The sequence below is a fragment of the Charadrius vociferus genome, unplaced genomic scaffold, assembly GCF_000708025.1.
Source record: "Charadrius vociferus isolate BGI_N301 unplaced genomic scaffold, ASM70802v2 scaffold514, whole genome shotgun sequence".
Classification (NCBI taxonomy): domain Eukaryota; kingdom Metazoa; phylum Chordata; class Aves; order Charadriiformes; family Charadriidae; genus Charadrius; species Charadrius vociferus.
The window spans coordinates 2,132,555-2,154,135 of NW_009648118.1; the positions used below are offsets into that span (position 1 = coordinate 2,132,555).

The window sequence follows — 21,581 nt, forward strand, 5'->3', positions numbered from 1 at the left end:
AGATTTTAAACCCTTTAGATCTTAGCTGGGGTGAGATCACTTCATACGTGTCCGTCTTTCATCCAGATTGCAGTACCTACTCCTAATTCTATGAATAACCATCCTTGAATCATATATTGACCAAACTTTGCAAATTTGATTTATTGCCTGCAGCCTCATTACCTGACTCCAGAGCTTCTAATATGGTGTCCTAACAGTGTCCTAACGAGTCCCTCACCAGAAGTGCGCTCCCTTGCCCAAAGTGTTACTTCCACGGCATGCTTCTGGTTTAGAAGTAGTACAGCAGTTAGTAGGCAGTTGTTAGTTGCTTGCGGTGAACTCTCAGCAAAAAAATCCTTAATTTAGTGATTTATGGAAAAAGTTAAATACTGCTTTGGGCCTCGTGTTTTACTAAACAAATTGGTTTGAATCATCTGATGCTGATCAGGGTCAGATTCCTGCAGCGTAATTGTGTTATTGATGTGTTATGGGAATTGTTCCTCATGTATAGATTTTTTGCAACTATTTAGCTTTTGTGCCTTTAGGGAGGCTTCAACTTAAAGAAGAGGACTTCAGTTGCATGTGTTTCTAAAAGAGAAAGCAGTTCTGTCCCTCTTTCTGTTGTAGCAAATGTATTGATTAGTGGCCAAAAACCATCTGGTTTTTAAGCAGTTAACTTATGTGGTTTATGCTAGTGCATTTAAAGACACTAAAATAATCTCAAGACTATAGGTTCATCTTTTGGTGAACAATATTAGATATATATTTCACACTACCTTTAAAAAAAAATCAGCCTCATTAAAACAATCTGAGGCAAACTTGATATAACATGACAACCCCCCCCTTTTTTTTTTTTCTTTAAATGACTAAAGAAAAAAGTAACAGTGTGACTTAGGTTTTGCTTGTCTGGTAAATGCAATGTCAATTTCTTATTCTTTAATGTGTCAGTATACATAACTTTTTAGTACCTGAACCAAAGCATACTCAATCTGTACTCACTTTAGAAGTATTTTCATATATTTTTCTGGAAAAATAAAACAATGCTTTTGCCAAATTTCAGTTTTCTTTTTTTTCAAGGAAAAACTTCCATTGTGACAGTAAGCCCAAACCTCTCAAGTTCCTTTGAAATGGAACAAACCAACTTCTATAGCAACTGCTCTGTTAGTTGGAAACCTGATTTTTTGATGTGAGGTGTAACTGCTTATTGTCCTGCCTTTCCCAATTTGGGTCTGTCTGCCCCTTTTCACAGGGAGTATTTTGCTGTATGACTTCATCTCCCTCTTTGGGGAGGGAGGGTGTCTTCTGAGGTCTGCTGTCACTGAGGAGGTCACTGTTATGAACAGAGGCCACAGGCACCTTTCTTAAAACTGGTTTGGTAGCTGGAGAATGCAGTTGGGCTCACACATTTTTAGTCCCCCATGAGGAGGATGGCAGGGGTTCAGAGTCTGCTGGTGGTGCATGCTCCGTACCATTGAAACGGCATGCTCAGCTTCAACGAGAGAGAAGATGGGAAGATGTTGCATAAGGAAGTTGTCTGAGTGTTTTTTTTATTTCTTTTAACAGTCAATTCTGTGGCCAGAATGCCTTTGTGATGATGATGCTTTTTCTTGGCTTAAACTGAAATGTGTTCTGCGTTTGCTTTGTACAGCAAGCTCAGACTTCTAGTTATGCATCTTGATCAGTATAGTTTTATATACGCCCCCCTCTTTTGCATAGTTCAAAGCTGTATGTCTAATTCCGAGAAGTGTTTGTAGCGGTCAGACTGATCTGTTACAGTTCATCAGTCTCTCTGTACTGAAGATATCAGAGGTGGTCATGATATTTTTATTCCAACTTGTGTTTCTTCTGACTTTAGACTTGGGTAAAACAGCCTTGGTTTAGGATTTAATTTACTCCAAACTTGATACTGCCTAAAACAAATTCCTTGTTGTTCTGTGTTGCAGCTGCAAGTGCCACAGTCATCATCAAGAATGGAGAATGGCCTTCAAAACCAGCCTGCCAGAATGGTACTTCAGGATCTGTCCCTTTGAAACCAGTACCGAGACCTAGGTTACACTCACTGAAGTCAACTCCGAAAGGTACATGAGTTGGTTTGTAGATAGAGTGAAACTGTAGTTCCTACTGTTATGGAACCTTACCTCTTGCAGGTGGCTGCTTCCTGAAGCAGTGTTTATTAAACAGTGGTCTGGGAAAATAGTGTGAGAAAGTAAAATCACATCAGTGGAGTTTCAAGTTTTGTAAGATTTCACAGAAAGGCTAAAATGCCTTTTTTATTGTTGTAATTGACTGGGGTATTTCAGGCAAATGAGGAGGAGGTCTACGCTCCGATGTGGCTAAGGTTTGCGTTGCACAGGGATTAAATGCACTTCGCTACGTAGCAGATGTCACTGTGTGGGGTTTGCCTTGTTTTAGTGAGTCCTTTTCTGTCCCAAAGCTCAGGCACAGACTCTGTGGCTGCTGGTGATCTGCAGGGTGATCTGAACTTATCCTGAGTGTCCTCGTCCTCATGCAGACTTTGCACAATCTTCACTACTTTCAGGACAGAAAGGACCTTGGGGGATAGGGATGGTTTTTTGAATAAGGTATTACTAGATGAAGTAACTTATTTCATAGATGAATGACATTGTCCCATCTTTCCAAGGGAAGAGTCACAGAAACAGCTTAGCTCTTCATGCTGCTTTTTCTTGGCGTTCTTCTTACTGGCTGAAGTGGAAGCAGAGGTTTGCTCTAATTTTTAAAGGAGATAAGACAATTGTGCTTTATCATCTGGTGCTAAAGGAAACATTAATTTAAATGTACTTCCTGGCTTTGTATTAAGCACTGTTCTTGTTCATCTTCCTATTTGAGCCAGGACCCCTTGATTGACCAACAGGGCTTTTCCACTTAAGCCACAAACAGCAGTTGACAAGCCATTCTCTGGCCACAATTAAAGACGTAATGGGAGCAGATAAATAAGCTTGCTGTCTCTCTCTCTTAAATCCTAGTTATAATCAGCTTGCTTCTGACCATCTTTGTGGTGAACTGGTTATTGTAATTGGATAACCCTAACTAAATACTGTGCTCCTGCTTTAGGCTTAAGTTTTAAGCTGGTATCTGACAAAATTGAGAATAAATAGAAGAGATGCCTGCCAAATGTCACGCTATAATGACATGCTTTAAAATGGTAAGCAGTGAAAAGAAACAGAATTTGCCACAAACTGTAAATCACTTTGAAACAAACACAAATTATATGGCTATCTGACAAGCTTTCTGTTGGGGTCCAACACGTGCAACACAACTATGCATTGCTCAACATCTTCAGTGACCTGGGCACTAGAAATGTGCCTCGGCACCTGCGGGATCAGTGCGGCTAGAAGCTGGTATTCCCCCTTCTCATCTCAGTGTTACTTGGACTAGTCTTATGTTTTTTGGGGCCTTCCCAGGTCAAGAGGGTTGTTTTGAAACTGAAAAGGTCAACTGGAGACTTAGGAAGATGGTCGTGGTCTCTGACCAGATGACTTGTGAGCAGAGGTTGAGGGAATTAAGCTTGTGTAGTCAGGTAAAAAGAAGAGTAAGGGGACGTACTGTAACAGTCTGCAATAACTTCAAAAAAGATGGCTACAAAGGTGATGGTGCCAAACTCTTCTCAGTAGTACCAAGTGGTAGTAATGGGAAACAATTGCAAACTGTGGAGTGGGAGACAGGGCATTGAACAGTGGGTTCACAGAGCCTCCCTTCCTGGAGGTTTGCAAGGCTCAGCTAGACAAAAGCATGGTCAACTGATCTCATCTTGGTGGTGGCCTGCTCTGAGTGGAAGACTGGATAGTTGGCCTCCAGAGGTGTCTTTCAGCCGATGTTTCCATAGATGTTTGCCACTACTTTGAGACTTCAGTAATTCAATCCTAGTGCTAAAGTGAAATCTTTAGTAATGTTTTCTTCTGTTTAGAAGCTTTATTAAAACTTATCTTTTTATTTCTTCTAATGTGAGTTCTGGTAAAGCAAAGTTAAGTTAAATTTAACTTAAATTTTCTAGATGTCTCTTTCTGTGTGTTTGATTTGTGCATCTTATACTTAACTGTAGATATATAATGTTAGGCGTGTCTTTAATTGCTGCCATAGTTGTACTTTTAAACCTGATCTAAGCTTCTACTTCTAGGAGCCAAGGCCAGGTCTGCTTCACTGAACCAGTGCATACCAAAATCATGTGGGCCACTGAACTCAACAAGGAAAGTCAGTGAGGCTAGAGGTAATCAGCTGTTGGGTAAAGTCAATTTTTCACTTACATCGTTGAATCTCTGTCTTGAGAAAGAGCAACTACGCTCTGTGGCTTCAGGGTAATTGAAATGGTCACTCAGCTCTTTTTCTTTGTAGTTCATAATATTGGAGACTGGCTCTGCAAAGTGTTCCTTATGTATTTGTTTCATCGGGGTGGGGCAAGGGAAATCAGGGCATTCATTGTCTGCTATCTGCTTAAAACTTGCATCCCATAAGGACTTGGAATACTTGATAATGTCTCTTTATAAGCAGGTGACAAAATATCAATAAGGTCATATACTTGTAAGACACAACACAGACTAGCTTTCCCAAGTTTGTGTTTAATTTAAGCAAGATTCTTCTGAGATCGTGCTGGTCAGCTTTGGCCATGGAGGATAATATTTACATTTCTGTACCAGATACTTGTTTTATTTTTTAAGTTTCAATTGAAATTAGTCATTTTTGCCAGAGTGAATCAATAGAATAGATATGAATCACTCAGGCAAGCTCTGTGAGACAGAATTTTCGCTTTGGGAGCAAAGTTTCATTTGTGTGGATGAGGTGAGGGAAACAAGTATGGTAATGGTATGAAGCAGATTGTTTCCTATTGAAATACCTGCTATTGGATCACACGCTATTTGTGAAGCCTGAAGAAAGCTGATAGGTGTTATCAACAGAACTTTTATAAACTTCTGCCTGTGACTTTTGCACTTACACCTAGCAGTCCAAAAGAGTGCTTTCATTTAATTAATAGCCTTCAAAATAATGAGATTCTTGGTTCAGTTTTCACACAAATCTAAAAAAAAAACCAGTAAGGCTAGGTTAACCTCCTCAGTGCTTTCACTTGTATCTAACTTTGTTGGTAGCACGTTTGCTTTTAATTTATACCTCCTTTATACAAATAAAATAACTCGAGCATATAGGTGGAAAAAAGTTGCTGTGATGCCAGTATAGATGCTTGGTTTTTACTGTCTGTGGTCCTCTATGAACAAGTAAAATGAAACAGAGCTACCTCGCTTAAATGAAGTGTAATAATTGTAATGGGGGGAAAAAAAAAATTTGGCTTATTGGGAATTCATCACGAATTTTCCAAATAGTTAAACCTTATAATGCTAACTCTCACTGTTGAACATGCTGTCAGCCATCGCAAGGAAGAAACTTGTTTTGAAGTTGAGGAGTTCATGTAGAAAGAATCTATAAAAAGGCACCCTTGCTGCCCCTTACTGGCTTGAAGTGTAATTCTTTTTTTTTTTTTTTTTTCCCCTCCCCCTACCCCAAACATTGTAGGTATTCCTGGAAGAAATGGACACCAAAGCCTATCTTGTTTGGGTTCTGGTGAGTTTTCTGAATGTGTTTTTACATTTTCTGTGGTGCAGCTTAAATTAAATTAAGTTTATACATTATATTAGTATATTGGTTCTTTCCTTGTAAGAACAGTTTTGGAAGGGATAATTCCATAAACCATTACTGCTTCCAGTTTCAAGGCATATGGAGAAAAGTCTTGGGTTTTTCCTTACTTACTGTCTTCTGGCTACCCAGCTCTTAGAATATGCAGCCTGTGCTATCTGTCACTCTTTCCAGTGAAGCAAAAGGAGGTTTTAACAGGAGGTTTTTAACAAAAAAAAAAAAAGTATGGCAATGAAACTTGGAGGTAGTTTTTGCTGTTTAGCCACAGTAAGGTAAGTAATGATTAAAGCTCATGCGTTGTGGCTTTAAAAAAAAAAAAGTAGAAGACTCATGCGGAATAACAGGTTTTTCTGGAAGGTTCATGGTAGGTACCCTTTTGGTGTCAGCTGTCTCTGTGTCACTGCAGACTACACTTGAATAAGAAGTTGAAATTATCTGAGCGTGTTGATGTGTATGGCTGCTTGTATGGCAAAGGGAGGAATGGCAGCTGATTAAGTGGCAGATGGTGTTCCAAATTCTGGCAGAGTTTTAAGGACTTCATATTGGGTTTGTTTTTCGTGTTTATGCCAGTCAGGACACCTGGTGCTAGTTTCTATCTGCCAGGAGGCAGAAAAGTCTTCAGATGATGTTTTTACTTGCAGCAATTTCCAGGTCTCTTCAAGAGAGCTGGCAGTCCAAATTAGTTTCCCCAGCATCAGTGTGTATTTGCTGAATTAAAAGCTGCTTGTATTTAATCTCTCATTGAAAAGCCCTTTTTGAAAGATACTGGAGATCACCGCAAAGCCCTGTGTCCCCTGAGTGAATAACAGATGTCTTTCTGAAAGAGGTGCTGTAGCCAACCAGATGTTATAAATTTGAGTCTGGAATTACTGGGTAAATAGGTTCTGACCTGTAACTCTGGTACTGTGGCAGTATGTTTTTAATTTACTGTAGTCATAATGTGAGTCTAATGCTTTTGCCTTTTATTCTCTTGGGTGTCAAACGTCCACATATTAATTGTTAACAAGTACCTTGCCTGGTATCTCTCGTTAAGAGTCAGGGCTTCTGTCATGCAGCAAGCGTAAGACTTTGCGCAAAGTTCTTACTCTGTTTGTTTGCTGCTTTTATTGATAATTGGCTGAACTACTGTTAGTGTCCGGCTATAACTAAACTGAGTTTCATGACCTTTTATATGTAGTCCTTTTATATAGGAGTGTAGAGGATAACACAGCTAGCAGCATAGTGTCTTGATTAGCTCAGCTGAGGAAACTCGTGATAAGCAATGAAGTCCATTTCTGGACTAGAAACAGAAAATTAAATTCCTCTTTGGCTTGCTTATAATAGCCTTAAAATATAACTTTATTTTTCCCTAAATTTAGCATGCCACTTCCTCTGGATTTTCCATGCAGAAAAGTAATTAGTGCTCCCTCCCCTTTTTGCTAGCTTAATATAACTTTTCTTGTGATTCATCTTTTCCAACCTAATAAAGAATGTAGCCTTGAAGTATTATATTCAATGCTGTAAAAACACAGCTATAAACTCCAAACTGGCTGTCATATTTAGTGATTCTTTAGCAAATGCTCTTTAGCATCATGCTTTTGCCAGTTGAATACCTATATTTGTGTTTGTACCTGAACTGTTTTCTGTACCGAGTCAGCTTCCAAAATTAGAGGATATGTTAGACTTTGAAATAAATACATTTCTAAATTATACAGACCATTAGTATAATTTTCCATTTATGCATGCAAAGCTTTCAGATGCAGTATTTTTTTTTCTGTCTTCAGTTGCAGATAGTTCTTACAACAGAATAAAAATATTGTGTAGCTACTTGGATGTTCTGCAGTACAATGTCTTACACTTTACGAAAAGACAAATGATCTTTTTTGAAATGAACTGAAATAATACCAGCTGGTACCAGTGGAATGGGACCCACTATTTATTATTTTTTTTCCGTGGCCTTGATACTATAGTGAAGCTTTGTTCTAGTGACTTTTAGCTAGCTAAAGCTTTTGTTCTTTTACTTCAGTGCCATAGTTAACTCTACAGTTCTCAGCCTCATTTGGTGAGGACTTCAAACCCCACTTCTGTTTCTTGCCCATGTGCTCTCTTTGAAGAGTCAGGACTAGTTTCTTGAGGCAGGACTCTGGTAAAAAAAAAATTGATTACCATACTAATGCACTAATTAAGTGTCTAGCTGAGTTATTAATGTTACTTTTAGCATTACTTCAAGGATGGAAAAAATAGCAGGCATTTCTAGGGTATGATGTCTGTTCTCTGACTGTTTGTGCTCTTTATTCATTTTCCATTCATTTACAGCAATGATGCCAACCCAGATACAACATGCTGCTGGTATGCCTGTAGAACTGGAGAGACTTATGTATTTGCAGCTGTTCATTTCTTGTTCCTGTTAAAACATTCACAGGACTACTTTTTGCGAATTCTATGTTTTTCATGGGTGATATTCCAGTGGATCAAGTAATTTTCATAAGTTCTGTGGCATATTGCTTCAGCACTGGCATTACTGCTTGGGCAAAATTACCTTCTTGGGCATAATACGTTTTATAACACTTCTTAACTTGCTAACTTAAAATAAGAATGTACTTGTGCACTTACTGTAATGTCTTAATGTAAATATCACTAAAAATGATGGCTCTTGTGAGATGGAATTTTGAACTGGGTGCAAAACTGCCTCTAAATATGCATAAAATCAGTGCTCTTTCCTTTGTTTCTCCAGCCCTCCCTGTAGAAACAGTGACCTACTTCTAATACCTGTGCAGTCTACTACAGCGCAGTGTGTATATGCAGTGGATATTCATAGAATGGTTTAGGTTGGAAGAGACCTTGAAGATCGTTGAGTTCCACCCCCCCTGCCATGGGCAGGGACACCTCCCACCAGCCCAGGTTGCTCCAAGCCCCATCCAGCCTGGCCTTGAACACCTCCAGGGATGGGGCAGCCACAGCTTCTCTGGGCAACCTGGGACAGTGCCTCACCACCCTCAGAGGGAAAAATTTCTTCCTAATATCTAATCTGAATCTCCCCTCTTCCAGTTTAAAGCTGTTCTCCATTCAAGTCTTACGTCTCCATTATTGACTGAAGGTTAATGATAAGTACAATAATCCCTGGTACTACGTAAGCCAAGGAAAAGTAAATATCCTTTTTGGCAGTTCTAAAGGTAAAGCTATCATTTCAGGAATAAAGCATGCAAATATTTATTGGAAAGCTTTATCCCATTGTTCAGTGATCCTTAAAGGGATGGAGGGTGTATTATGGGTAACAAGTTACTTATACTTGTGACAAAACACTGTTGTCAGGAAAGCTAGGGAAACTGCTAGGTATGCCCATGAAGTATTACCAAGTAAGAGCAATATGATTTACGTCATGTCTCTTCGTATGATGATGAAGCATACATAGTGGAGTCGGTTACTAAAGGCTATAGAAGCCATGAAAATCAAAGAAACTTGATTCAAAAATGGCATGTGTCCCATCATGAAAGATGGTATTCTCTTGTTTTAGCCTTTTAAAGAGGTTAGAAGGCTGCTTGTTTTAATCATATGTGAGAAAAAATATAATGCTGGGAGAGGGAATAACTTCAGTCAGGTGGCTTATTGCAAAAGTGAGTAATAGTGCTGATCATGCCCAAATGAAGAAATAAGGTATAATTGTTACAGTCCATGAAGCTGTCGCTTGGAACAGGTTGTTAAAGGTGGATGCTGGCTTCTCACTCAAATTCTTATGTTGAGATAGAATGCTTTCACTAACACAATATTTATGGAGGCATAGTTTGAGGTTCAGTTAACACCTGTTTCTATCATGATCTGTTGCCACTGTTGAAAATCAGGGGAAACAGAGGGTAAACTAATTATGTTGTAGATTCACCTTTACCCTCAAAATACTTGCATCTCCAGTGTCTAGAAAACAAGGGATTAATGCACACTTCACTGTGCTTGTGCTTTTTTAACAATAGAAAATCATAATATTTTAAAAACTGTCATGACACTATATCAAAATGTGTACACTTTCTTGAAAAATGGGGAAGATTATAATTCTGAGAGCTGCTGAACATTGTTATGAGTGCCAAATACTTAGGTCTTCACTGAAGTCCTTCATCTAATTGACTGTCTTCAGCATGGTATGGCAAGTTACCCTACTGATGAGGAACTTCTGGTCAAGTAGCTTATTAGCTCTGTTTCTCTTTTACATCTGCTCAAAAAGGTTTGTTTTGGGGTTGTTTTTTTTTTGGGGGGGGGGGGGGGGTGTGGTGGTGTTTTCGTTGTTTGTCAAAGTTTTTTGAAAGTTGTAGAAGAAACTATGGAAGCAGTGTTCTTTTTGCAGGGATACTTGAAAGGACCCTCATGCATATGTGAGCATAAGTGCTCATATGGTTAGTCTTAGGATTGGGCAACTCCCCTGAGTTAAACAAGGCAGGGAAGATAGTCCTTTTGACGGCAGTTCTAGCATTAATCATGGTGCTAGCAATATGCAGAAAACAGACCAAACTGCTTCTGTCTCAGCACTTTGAGCATTCTTTTTTGATGGCTTTATCTTAGAATTCACTTTTAATACACTTTTTCTGCTGTATGACATAAACCTTATTAGGATTATTATCAGAGAATATAGACAGATACTATATTTTTCTTGATTACCCAACTTTGCAGATGCAAGGTTAAGTGTAAAATTAATTGTCTTTGGTTCAGAAGAATGGCCATTTATATAAAAAAAAGTCCCAGAGGTCTTAAACTGTTTTTTAAAAAAAAAAAAAGTCCTCAACCCTCCTCAACAATTCTGATAGAAAGTACATGTTGCAGAGCTCTACCTGGCAATTTTCAAACAAAATGTGTTTCAGTATTGTCTAAACAGAAATTTTATGTATCCATTAAAAACAAAAACCCACAACAAAACATACTATGGTATTAATACATGACAATTTTCCATGAAGTAAAACTACTTTTGTTATTGAACCAACTCTGCTTTTCTTTCATCATCTTCTAATACTGTACTTTGCAGCTCATGGGAAATAAATGCCCTTAAGAATTGTATGGGAAACAGTTTGATGAGTAAATATCTTAAACATTTTAAAGCTCAGGGCACAGGGAAGATTTTGTTCCAGGTCTTCCACATTGCAGAAGTAGCATCTCTGACTAGTTCTAATCAGGAATTTCAATATGGATGTGTTGAGACTGAATTCTTGGTCTCACGTGTTAAGAGCTTCAGCTTTGTAAATAAGTTGGGTTAGTCTTTCTGTCTTTACCCCACTGTCCAAAAGGAACGCCTAGAAATTTTGCAGAAAATCTTGAACAGTTTGTAAACTCTGTAGGGTGAAGAAGAAATAAGATCAGATTGATGATTAGTTTAATGAAGATAGTTAATATTCTAGAGATTGGAAGTTCTAGGAGTTGAATATATGTTAAGTCTTCATCTCTTGCAAAGGAACAAAAAGATCAAGCATATACTTATTTTGCAGATATTGGTACTGTGCGTTGGACTCTTTTTGCCTTTCTAGCTGTGACATAAAGCCAGCTATAGTCTTTTTTTTAGTTATTTTTTCATCCATGTGAACTATGAGGACTATCTGAATGACTTAATTGTCTTATGTGATCTAGCATTAGAATGCCTTCAGGCTAATAATGTTATTATTAACAGGCAGCAAAGCTGCTTAGGTGGTGTAGCTATTACATGTGAAATGGCTATAACAGCAGGTTTTCATTATGCCACCTCTATATAAAATAAAGGCAAAATTAATCTAAATCTATGCGAATTTGAGTTTCTTATTAAATGTGTTCGTTAAGGAGATACAATGGTTCTTATTTTGAAGACTTAAGGGAATATATGTAAACCTGAAATGACATTTGAAACCCAATAGCTGTTACTTTCTTGGCCAGATTTTTCCAGTCTTACCAAGTGAAGTGTAGTACAGTAGTTGGATCTAAGGATTTAATTCCTTGGGTGAGAACTACTATTCTCCCAAAGTTGTCACAGTGAAATGGCTGGTGCTGAGAATGCCGCCATAAACTCTGGAGTCATCTGTATTGAGTGTTTTGGTGTTTTTTTTTAATACATGATGTTTTCCTGAGATAGTATGTTTGTCACATTAGAGAATAGGATGCAAACAACTGAGACACATGACAACACAGTCTTAATATCTTCCAGACTGGTCCCTTAGCTGTCAAATAACTATATCAGTGTATTTGCATGTGTGTTCCTAGTGTTCTTCCCAAACTCGATTTTCTGAAAAGTAACGCTTTTTTGAGAAGGTTGTCTGTTGTTCCATGGTGAAAATGAACATTGCTCCCTGTGCCTTCAACAGATATCTCTACAAAGAACAATGGTTACATGAGTAACTCCTGGGCCGCTTCAGTTCAAGCGGTGCTATTCTGCTGGGAATTTCTCAAATCAGTGGACTGAAAATGCTGGAATTATTATTACAACCCCAGCAATGAGGATGTGATGTGGGTCCTATCAGTTTTAGTGACAGAGCATCATTCATTAAGGCCTTTTGTAGCATAACCTAAATGGTTTTCACGCTACAAGGTCTGTTTCTTCTGTTAATGCTTTAAAGGAAGGACCTGTGTTCTGGCTTGTAAGTTGGATATTTCAAAAATGTTTATTATTAAATTCCAAACTTCTGTGAGAAACTTGCTCTCCAGCTCGGCACAGCCATACTCCAAACTCTTGGTGACAGAAGTATGTAGACTTTCTATGGAGGGAATGTTTGTAGTTCACTTCTGTGGTGTTTATTCTGATGTTGGGAGGAATGTCTGTAGTTCTGTTCCATAGTATTTATTTTGATGTTTCATAATAACAAGTCATACAAGCAAAGAACACAGAGCTGTGGTTTCCTTATGCTTGTGTCAATATTGAATAGGCCAGCCTCTGCCTGAGTAGAGGGGACAGCTGAAATGGATATCCATAGATTGTATCAGCACAGACAAAGGGATGCTTAACGAAAATTTCCCAGTATTGGGAGCTGGAGTTCAAGGCTTTTCTAGTATGGAAGTCTGTCCTAATGGCTTTAAATTAAATTATAGACCTCACTGTTAGGATTAGCCAGAGATGGTGCTTTTATTACTATTCCATCTGAATTAATTTTAAAACATCTAAGTTCTCGTTATTTTTTTAAGTAATTAAGAGGATAATAAATTTTTATTTTGCTACGAGGCTTTAGAGCTTTGACTGACCATCAGGATCATGTGCCAGTAGCAAACTGTGTTCGTTTTCTTATTCCTAACCGAGTTGCTGTGTGTAGTGCTGAATTATATCAACTTATTGAAATTGCTATCCTAGTACTTGGTTCTTTCTCTACTATCTTCTTGTCCCTTTCCTCTCCAGTTAAACCTAGGTATGGATCTCTTCTGATGTTATCAGACTTGTTTTTGTCTTTGACTCTCTGGACTTCCTTAGATTGTGCACATTGTTTTATGTGTTTGCAGTAAACGCTGAATAACTGAGTGTCACTGTACTGGATTTCTTCCTTAAGTTTGAGGTAAGGTGTATGAGGTATCCCAAAGCTGACTCTTGATGTCCTCTTATAATATTTTTTTTTAAAGTTATTTTGAAGTCCTCCAAGTAGTTTTTTCTAGCTTTCTTTAAGTCCGTCCTTTCCCCATATTTCTTAAGATATTTTTCAACAGATACAGTAGCTGCCCATATTGTGTTCATTGACATAATACTTGAAAGACCATGGAACTGTCCCAGAGACATGAAACTCATGGATCTTGTGTCAAAGATGGTTAAACAGCTTGTAAACGGAATGTGTATCTGCATTTTTTGTCTGAACACCTGGGGCTATGAAGAACATACAAAGCCCACAGAGATAAGTGAAACACACCTGTTGTTTTTAATTTGCTGTGTGATCTCCTGATAAACCACTGGCATGTCTTAGGACATATATTTGCCTACATCGTCCTTATTTGCAGTGTTGCTTTTCAGTAGAGGCTGTCTGGGTATTGTTGCTGTGAGGCCATAGATAAAGAACAGTTGCACAGTGCATATAAATCAGTATTGTGTGAAGAGATAATTAATAGCTCTGTAAGCTGTGGCCCTAAGTAAACTTTTCCATTTTCCCCTGTTCCTTGAGGCCTGAGCTCACAAGGACTCAGGTAGACACCTAGCCTACACATCAGCAGAAGTCCCTAGCACACAGATAGTTGGGGTTTTTTGGCACGTTTGGCTAGATCATTGAAGCTTTTTAAGGTATGTTATCCTAATATTAGTGACACCATGTGCTGTTGTAGGGTAGCAGTTATTTTTTCAAAGCAGTGTAGGATTTTGACTGAGGCAGTCTAACAAAAATGCCATTTTGGAAGGGGCATCCTGCACATGGAAAATAACTTGCTGCTCCCTTAAATCAGAAGTTAAAAATGAAATGATTCTTGCAGTGTTTTGTGGCTGTTCTCAATTCTGAAAGAGTGCAGACGCTGTAAATGCCACCACTGTTGTGTGAGAGAGGCACAGATCAGCCTGATTCCTGTAGCTGTTTGCCTGGGAATCCACTGCAGCATCACGTTCTGTTTGACAGCCTGCTGAATTTATAATGATTAAAAGCTTCTGTGTACCAGAAGAAACCTAAATTATTTAGGATTTTAGGTCCCGCTCTGAGGCAGCAAGAGGTTTGCTTTTTTTTTTCTTCAGGTGAGGATTGGAGCTTAAAATGAATCCTGAAGCTGCAAGCTGCATTTGGCGTGGCAGCGGGTATTGCTGCCTGCAGGAAGGTTAGCTTCTCATACTGGAGTGCTGGCAAGAGCAAGGTGGGCACGGGGAAGTGGAGAGAGGCAGTCATTTTCCAGAAATAAAAACAAGGACACAGATGACCCTTTGGCTCTTAGTAGGCTCCTGCATCTCGCATCTCTTTGCATAAGCAATTGCCTCTCACTTCTTCCTGAAGTAAAGCATGCCAGTAAAATCTGTCTGCCCCGCACTGCCTGTGTGGTCTTATGACACAGAGCCAGTTGTCCTCTACTTGGGCCTCTCAGACCTCAAGATCTAGCCTCTGATCTAGACTTCTTTGCAATGAGATACTTGCTGTACTCCAGTGGCTTTCTTAGAATCATAGTATTGTCTAGGTTGGAAGGGACCTTCAAGGTCATCGAGTCCAACCATCAACCTAACGCTGCTAAACCCACCACTAAACCATATCCCTAAGCACTGTGTCTACCTGTCTTTTAAATAGCCCCGTGTCTACCCGTCTTTTAAATATCGCCAGGGATGGCGACTCAACAGCTTCCCTGGGCAGCCTGTTGCAATGCTTGACAACACTTAGAATGGAGAAATTTTTCCTAATATCCAGTCTAAACCTCCCCTGGCACAACTTTTCCTTGTGTCCTATTGCTTGTTACTTGGGAGAAGAGACTGATCCCCACCTGGCTATACCTTCCTTTCAGGTAGTTGTAGAGCGTGATAAGGTCTCCCCTCAGCCTCCTTTTCTCCAGGCTGAACAACCCCAGTTCCCTCAGCCGCTCCTTGTAGGACTTGTTCTCCAGACCCCTCACCAGCTTTGTAGCCCTTCTCTGGACATGCTCCAGCACCTCAATGTCTTTCTTGTAGTGAGGGGCCCAAAACTGAACACAGTATTTGAGGTGGGGCCTCACCAGTGCCAAGTACAGGGGAACGATCACGGTGCTAGTCCTGCTGGCCACACTATTCCTGATAGAAGCCAGGATGCCATTGGTCATCTTGGGCACACTGCTGGCTCATATTCAACTGGCTGTCAACCAACACCCCCAGGTCCTTTTAGTCATTTTAGTCCTTTCTTAGTGATTATTGGCTGTGGAAAGAGGAACAGAGACAGCAGAGACATGTACAGATACTGCAGACTTGGCTTCATGGGCTTGAACTGAAGAGCGTACTGATGCCAATGCCTTTTGCTTCTTTCTTGTCACATTGCTAATGTTCCCAGGGAGTGGCAGATATGCTAAATCTGTTTGGGTTAAAATAGGTCTAGCCCCACCATCAATCTGATTGTGTCATTGGGCATTGATGGATACAGCAACCCAGACTGAATTACGTGGTCATAACAGGATAGAGCCCCTTTGTCCATGTCGATCACCAGTTTTGCCCTTGGAGTTGGAAGGAAGCCAGCAGTAAGGTGCTAGTAAATAAAATCTGTTAGTCCTTTTGTCCTCTGTCTGGGCTATATATCACTTCCTATTTTATTCTGCTGTTTTCTGAAGCTATTTTCCATTGCCCTTATCCAATGTCAAGATAGAAAAAGACCTCTCTGTGATCCTTATGTTATGTGTGAAATGTAGACAGTGCGAGTTCCTGGCATGCTGTGTTAGTATCCCATGGATTACGTCCTGGCTTTGTACCCTGCTGGCACTGGGCATTAGATGGTCGTAGGAGTACAGACCCAGACCTGGAGGTTCCGTTTTCCTGAGTCAAGGAAACAATGCTGGTGGACACGTAGCCACCACTGTGGTGTGACACAGAGCTCTGGCAATGCTATATGGGAGGAAACTCTCTGTGAGTTGAATCTCTGCTTGTGTATGGATGGGCAGTCCTCTCGGTGGCTGCTGTCAGAGCTGAGTGCTAGATGGGACTGACATGCCTCTATTGCTTTTTGTTAGTGTTTTTGGGTCTTTCTTCTGCATAAAGCAAACTATTTTTTAAGTTTGTTGGGTTAGCAGCGCTCCAACTCCAGAGGCTAAAAGTGCATTTTCCTCAAATCGGAAGTTTTCAAGAAAACTTGATACTACGATGTATCTGTTTGTTCATGGCCTATTTCCACTCAGACTAAGGGTGGGAAAGAGGAGGCAGTGGAAATATTATGTGTCTCTGTAAGAGGAGTTTTGGCCTCTGCTACAAGGGCTTTTATGTCCCTATAGAGCTTTTTATCTGCTTATATTTTGCCTGGTGATTCATTCCTTCCTCAGTCTCCAGACTGGTTCATTACATCACGCTTGCCCTCTAGAGATTCTTTGTTTTAGTTCCTGTCCCTAGGAAGGAATTTAGGGTTTCAGTGGGGTACTTCAGCTTCTCTGGTTTTACAGCCTGATGAGAAGTTCTTTACTTTTTCTCCCAGGCACCATTGCAAGGATGGGGAGAGGTGGTGGGTGTTTTTTGGGGGGCTGGGTTTTTTGTTGTTTGTTTGTTGTTTTTTTTTTAATCTGATTGGACTGTTTCCACCTTTGTGAGCATCAAATTGGGATGGTGAGAGAAGGCCTACCTCATGGAGCAGTCCCTCCCTTGGGGAGCTGAGGAGGAAAACAGGGTGTTCCTGTGGGTGTCTTGGCAGAAGGGTAAAACCTGGTAGGGCTGAGTACTGAATGAGGTTTGGAGACTGGCTGTTGGCCTGGTCAAAATCTCGAGGTGCTCCATTAAGAGAAGATTGGACAATACTGATCTAATATTTGAAGAGATGGGCTAATGAATTACGCTGAATATGCAAGGCTACTGTAATGTGCCATAACAAGCCTTCTGGCTTACTGCTGAGTGTGGTTTCCAAGCGTAATAATCTTCCAGCACAGAAAGGAGGCGATGTCTGTGATGGTGGTGTTGGATTAGGAAAGGGTCTAGATTTGCAGGCTGTTGGAAAGATAGATGAACACACGTTGCTAGTGCCAAAGCTCTTCAGACTAGAAAGAATCAATGAGGATTTTGTAACAGTAATGACATGCATGCCCTGCTGTGTGCAGAGGCTGCCCTGGGAACTAAACAAAAAAAAAAAAGCTGATTTACTGTCTTTGTACTTATTTTGAATGGTTTTGTGCTGACCAGAGATGTATTATAGTACTTCAGAGTTGGTGGTACGTCGCTGTGCTGGGAAATAAATATTTTGGTACATGATGATAAAACATTCAGCAGTATTCTCCTGCAGTATGCTGGGGAGGTTGGCTTGATGGGTCTGATGGTCTCGATGCTGGGCTGCGGCTCTTTTGCTCTGCTTACAATGAGCTGCTTTATTGTCGCTGTGCTGGCCTGTGTGATGTTAGAGATACCCAGAGCCCAGGATAAAGCGGCAAAATGCTATTTTTAGTTGTAGATGATGTGTTAAATAAGCACTAGAGGATTTACAATGTTAGGTGTCTTCAAGTAAGACATGTTATTAAAATATAATAGATTCGCGGTAAGGAGAGGAGAGGTAAAGCACCTCTGGGATGAGAATTGTCAATGGAATCATGTTTGCTTTGTGTTGTACCTGCTTCAGAGCGAGCTGGGTTAATGGTTTCTGGGACTAGAAAACCTGTCAGAGGGTTTGGTGCTAGAGTGTGTTAGCTGTGGTTTGGTGAAATGGTAGAAGTGTGGGATTGATGGAAATGTACCTAATTTTGTTGTCTAAAAAAAAAATAAATACCAAAGGCTGTGGAGGGCAGCTCTCCAAGCAACCCAGAAGAAGGCATAAGCTGTTACTGCCTTGTCTCCTACATTGACTGTGAGATACTTGGGTGGTCCCTGCTCCTGCGGCTGCCGGGCAAGGCAGCTACTGACACAGGCAGAGTAGTGAAATCATGTTTCTCTTTACACCAAAAAGGTGGCCAGTGCCAGTCTGTAGTGCCTTAGCAACATGTATTTATAGTCGTGGTCGTAGGTGAAAAATTTGATGTTTTCTAATCTCTGTAAAACAGTTACACCTCTTCTATATTTTTCTAGTTTCTAACTCTAATTTTCATTTTATTTTTGCTAGTGGCAGCTGAAAGGGACCAATGTCTATGCAAAACTTTTAAGCTCATTAAATAGTAAGAAGAAATTTTTTTTTTGAGGGCTCATTAAACATCGAAACAGCATCTCTTTTGAAAGAACTCATGTGACACTGTTTGTTTGCTATAATGTTTGAGTGCCTTGAAAACCCAGCTGGCAGAGATCTGTTTTAATATGAAATTGATGCCTGCCTCCTTGCTTCTCTTCTGATAAATGGAAGCATCTGCAGTGTTGAGCTGCCAAGCTAAATAGTATTTCTCTTAAGCAGATCTCAAATACTGAATTGTTCTTAGAGAACAGACGTGTTTGTGGATTTGTTAAGACTTTAAATGTTGACATAATATTTAATGCCAAAAGAAACTCTGGGAGAAAATGTTAGCTGATAAATCTGTTTTGATAAAATCATGTCAACTGAAAGAAACTGTTTAAAAAAAAAAAAAAGCACCCTGAAAAGATTGTTGGAGAGGACAGCTGAAGTATACCTCCAGAAATATTCAAATAATCTCCCTAACAGTCTCCAAAGAACAATTACATGGTCTGTGACATCTCTGGATGATATATTCAGCTGGGGAGACCACCCACTTCCTCCTCCTCCTCTTCCTCCCTCCTCCTCCTCCTCCCTTTTCTCCTTTTCTAGCTCCCAGCCCCACGGAGTCCCGTAGCAGATTAAGCATCAACACTGTGATGCAATTCAGAGGCTGTTGGTTTTCCGAGTCACTAAGTCGGTTTTATTCTGAGGGCAAGCTTTGTTTCCACAACATCTGGTGAGGAGAAGCTGCCAGCAGCATTTACGCCGTGGATATCTGCTTTTACTGATTTATTTTTTTTATTTTTTTTTTCCTGCTTGTCTCTGCATAAGGAGTAAGAGCGAAGGAATGGAGACTTGATTATTTCTTCAAGCCTGTTTTCTTTAGCAAGAATTGCTTCACTTCTGCCAGTAGCGATTTAAAAACATAGTATGTGACAGTACATGGAGGCTATTTCTTGCTTGTTTATCTTCCAATTGCACTGAAGACATGTTATGGTCCCCGAAATTTTCCTTATCCAACATGCGTATACGGCTGACAGCAAAGGGCTTGCTCCGAAACATTCGTCTACCTTCTGGCTACAAGAAAAGCACTGTTATATTTCATACAGGTTCGTGGGCTTTTAATATGACAATTAGAGCATGGTTTGAGAGAATATCTTGTTTACTTCAACAGCAGCTTATTTTTAGCAAATTAAAACATTACTGGACATGAAAGTTTTTGAATTTCTTACAGAAGCCTGACTTTTGAGGAAAGTAGTTTCATATTGTAAGTCTGTGTGCCTTTGCCTGTGCTGAGCTGCTCATTTGGAAGATGGTTAGTCTGTTTATGAAATGCAAATTGGAATTCGCTCTTTCCTTCCACAAAACCAAAAATAGTATCAGGAAGTTTGTGCTATTAAATATTTATCTAACGATTTTAATGATTATCTGCTGGGGGCAATGCCTTTTCTATACCTTGATTGAGTGCGGGGAGGGGAGGGGGAAACGGAGGGAAGTGGAGTGAATGCAGGCTGTCACGATGGGGCTTTCTGTCTGAAATATTTGAATGCTTACACGTAGGTATTATCACGTCACGTTAAACATGTCTTATTTGCAAGTTGGACAAGCAAACTTTTATGCTCAGTTGGTTGATACAAATGTAAAAAGTATGATGTTTTAGAGACATTCAAGACAAGAGTGTGTTTAAACACATACCTTCCCCCCCCAAAAAAAAAACCCAAACAAAAACCCCCAAAAAACAAAAACCCAACCCAAACCTACAAATCCCAAAACAACAAAGAAAACAACCAAACAAAAACACCACCCACAAAATTATCAGCTGCATCTGACCTGATTTTCATTTTCAGTGACAGGTACAGCAAATAAAGTCAGTGTCTGGAATGGGAACAGGATTATGGAAGCTGAGCTTTTTTCCAGGACACACATGTGTCATTTTGGCAGAGGGTGGCAGTTGTTTGTTGTTTGTTTTAGCGAAGATACATGTCATTTAGAGAAAATGATGGTAGCCTGCATATTACATAAGTCTTTCTCCATTGCACTATTAGTAATTTTCATGCTTTTTACTTAGGGAGGAGCAAGCAGCTACATAAACTAGTTTAACAGAAGCTCTTCCTCTCCGGTGTTTCCTTTCTCTCTGGAACACCACCCTCTTTGCTTTTATTTTTTAGAGTTCAGTTCTACCAGTCAGCTTTCCTTCCTGTCCTGGCATCTTACTCAGCAGCTTAAACCATTCGCCTTGTTGTTACTTATCCCTGGCAAAGTAAATCTGGTTTCTGAGTTCCTCCTGGATGATAAATTCAGTTACAAACATAATACAGGGTGACTTTTCAAATGTAATACAGGCTTCTGTTTGCAGCTCGCTTGCATGGCTTTAAGCTAGGATTAAAAACCTTGTTGCTAAAAGTTCTTACGTAAGGGAGTCTTTGTGCATGTACATACATCCTTGGTGTTGCTAACAGTGTGAAATTTCCACATTGCACATATTCCAGGGACAGAAACCCTAAAAGAAAAGGGGAGATAATGTTCAATCTTCCAAATGTTCATTTACTGAAACTTGTATAATTTTGGAAAATAAAAATAAATGTTAGTGTGTGTATCACAGGAATTTTTCAGTGATAAGAATCCATTTGTGGTTTTATTTTGTTTGAGTGGATGTGGGAGCAAAACCTGCCTGCAGGATGCTGCTGTTAAATACAGCATGTAAAATAGATTGCTAGCCCTGTGTTCCAGTTAAGCAGCACTTCACTAAATACAGAAGGGTCTATTCAGTGCTTCTTGTGTTTCCTCCATGTGCAGCATGTACAGGCTAATGGTATAGCATTGAAAGCGTAAAGAGGCTTTTGCCTGGTCTCCCCACTTCTGCTTTGCTGTCCCTGTGTCTTGTAGGAAGCCAGTGTCTTAGCAGAAGCTGACCAGTGGTTAGCTAGAGCTGAATATGCCAAAAAAGTAGGGCATCTGAAAACCAGGTCATATTCTGTAGTGGAGAGTGCAAGTATGTATAGATATACTGTGGTTTTAGCAACAGTGGAATGCATCGAAGCTTGTTAGTGATTATTTCAGGTTCATAAAACTCAGCAACAGTAGATCAGGCAATGTCAATGTATATCACAAGCGTAAAAGGTTCTTTTTTTGTTACATGCTGGAAGGAGCCATATTTGTTTTTGCAGCGCCAGTATGAGTATCTTTTCTTGTAGGAGTTTAATTGGATTAAAATGACATGTGGCTTCTTTCCAAGGTCACATAAGCAATGAGAAACAGAATATACTAGGGACTGTATCAACAACTAAAGGAGGGAGCAATTGAGAAAAGGAATTTCAGGGT

The 21,581-nt window shown here is 39.8% G+C and overlaps 1 protein-coding gene across 4 annotated transcripts in view; it reads left to right on the top strand.

Annotated features, from left to right (window-relative positions):
• Positions 1–21,581, top strand: part of MTUS1 (microtubule associated tumor suppressor 1) — a 92,530-nt gene that overhangs the window by 18,962 nt on the left and 51,987 nt on the right. The window contains exons 4-6 of one of the 4 annotated variants that reach the window (XM_009883911.1): positions 1,923–2,057; positions 4,115–4,204; positions 5,500–5,547. In XM_009883911.1, the coding sequence (XP_009882213.1) occupies positions 1,923–2,057; positions 4,115–4,204; positions 5,500–5,547 (273 nt within the window). Of the gene's footprint in view, positions 1–1,922; positions 2,058–4,114; positions 4,205–5,499; positions 5,548–7,845; positions 7,857–18,911; positions 19,370–21,015; positions 21,029–21,581 lie in introns of those variants that run through there. The other 3 variants (XM_009883913.1, XM_009883914.1, XM_009883915.1) reach the window with 3 other exon arrangements.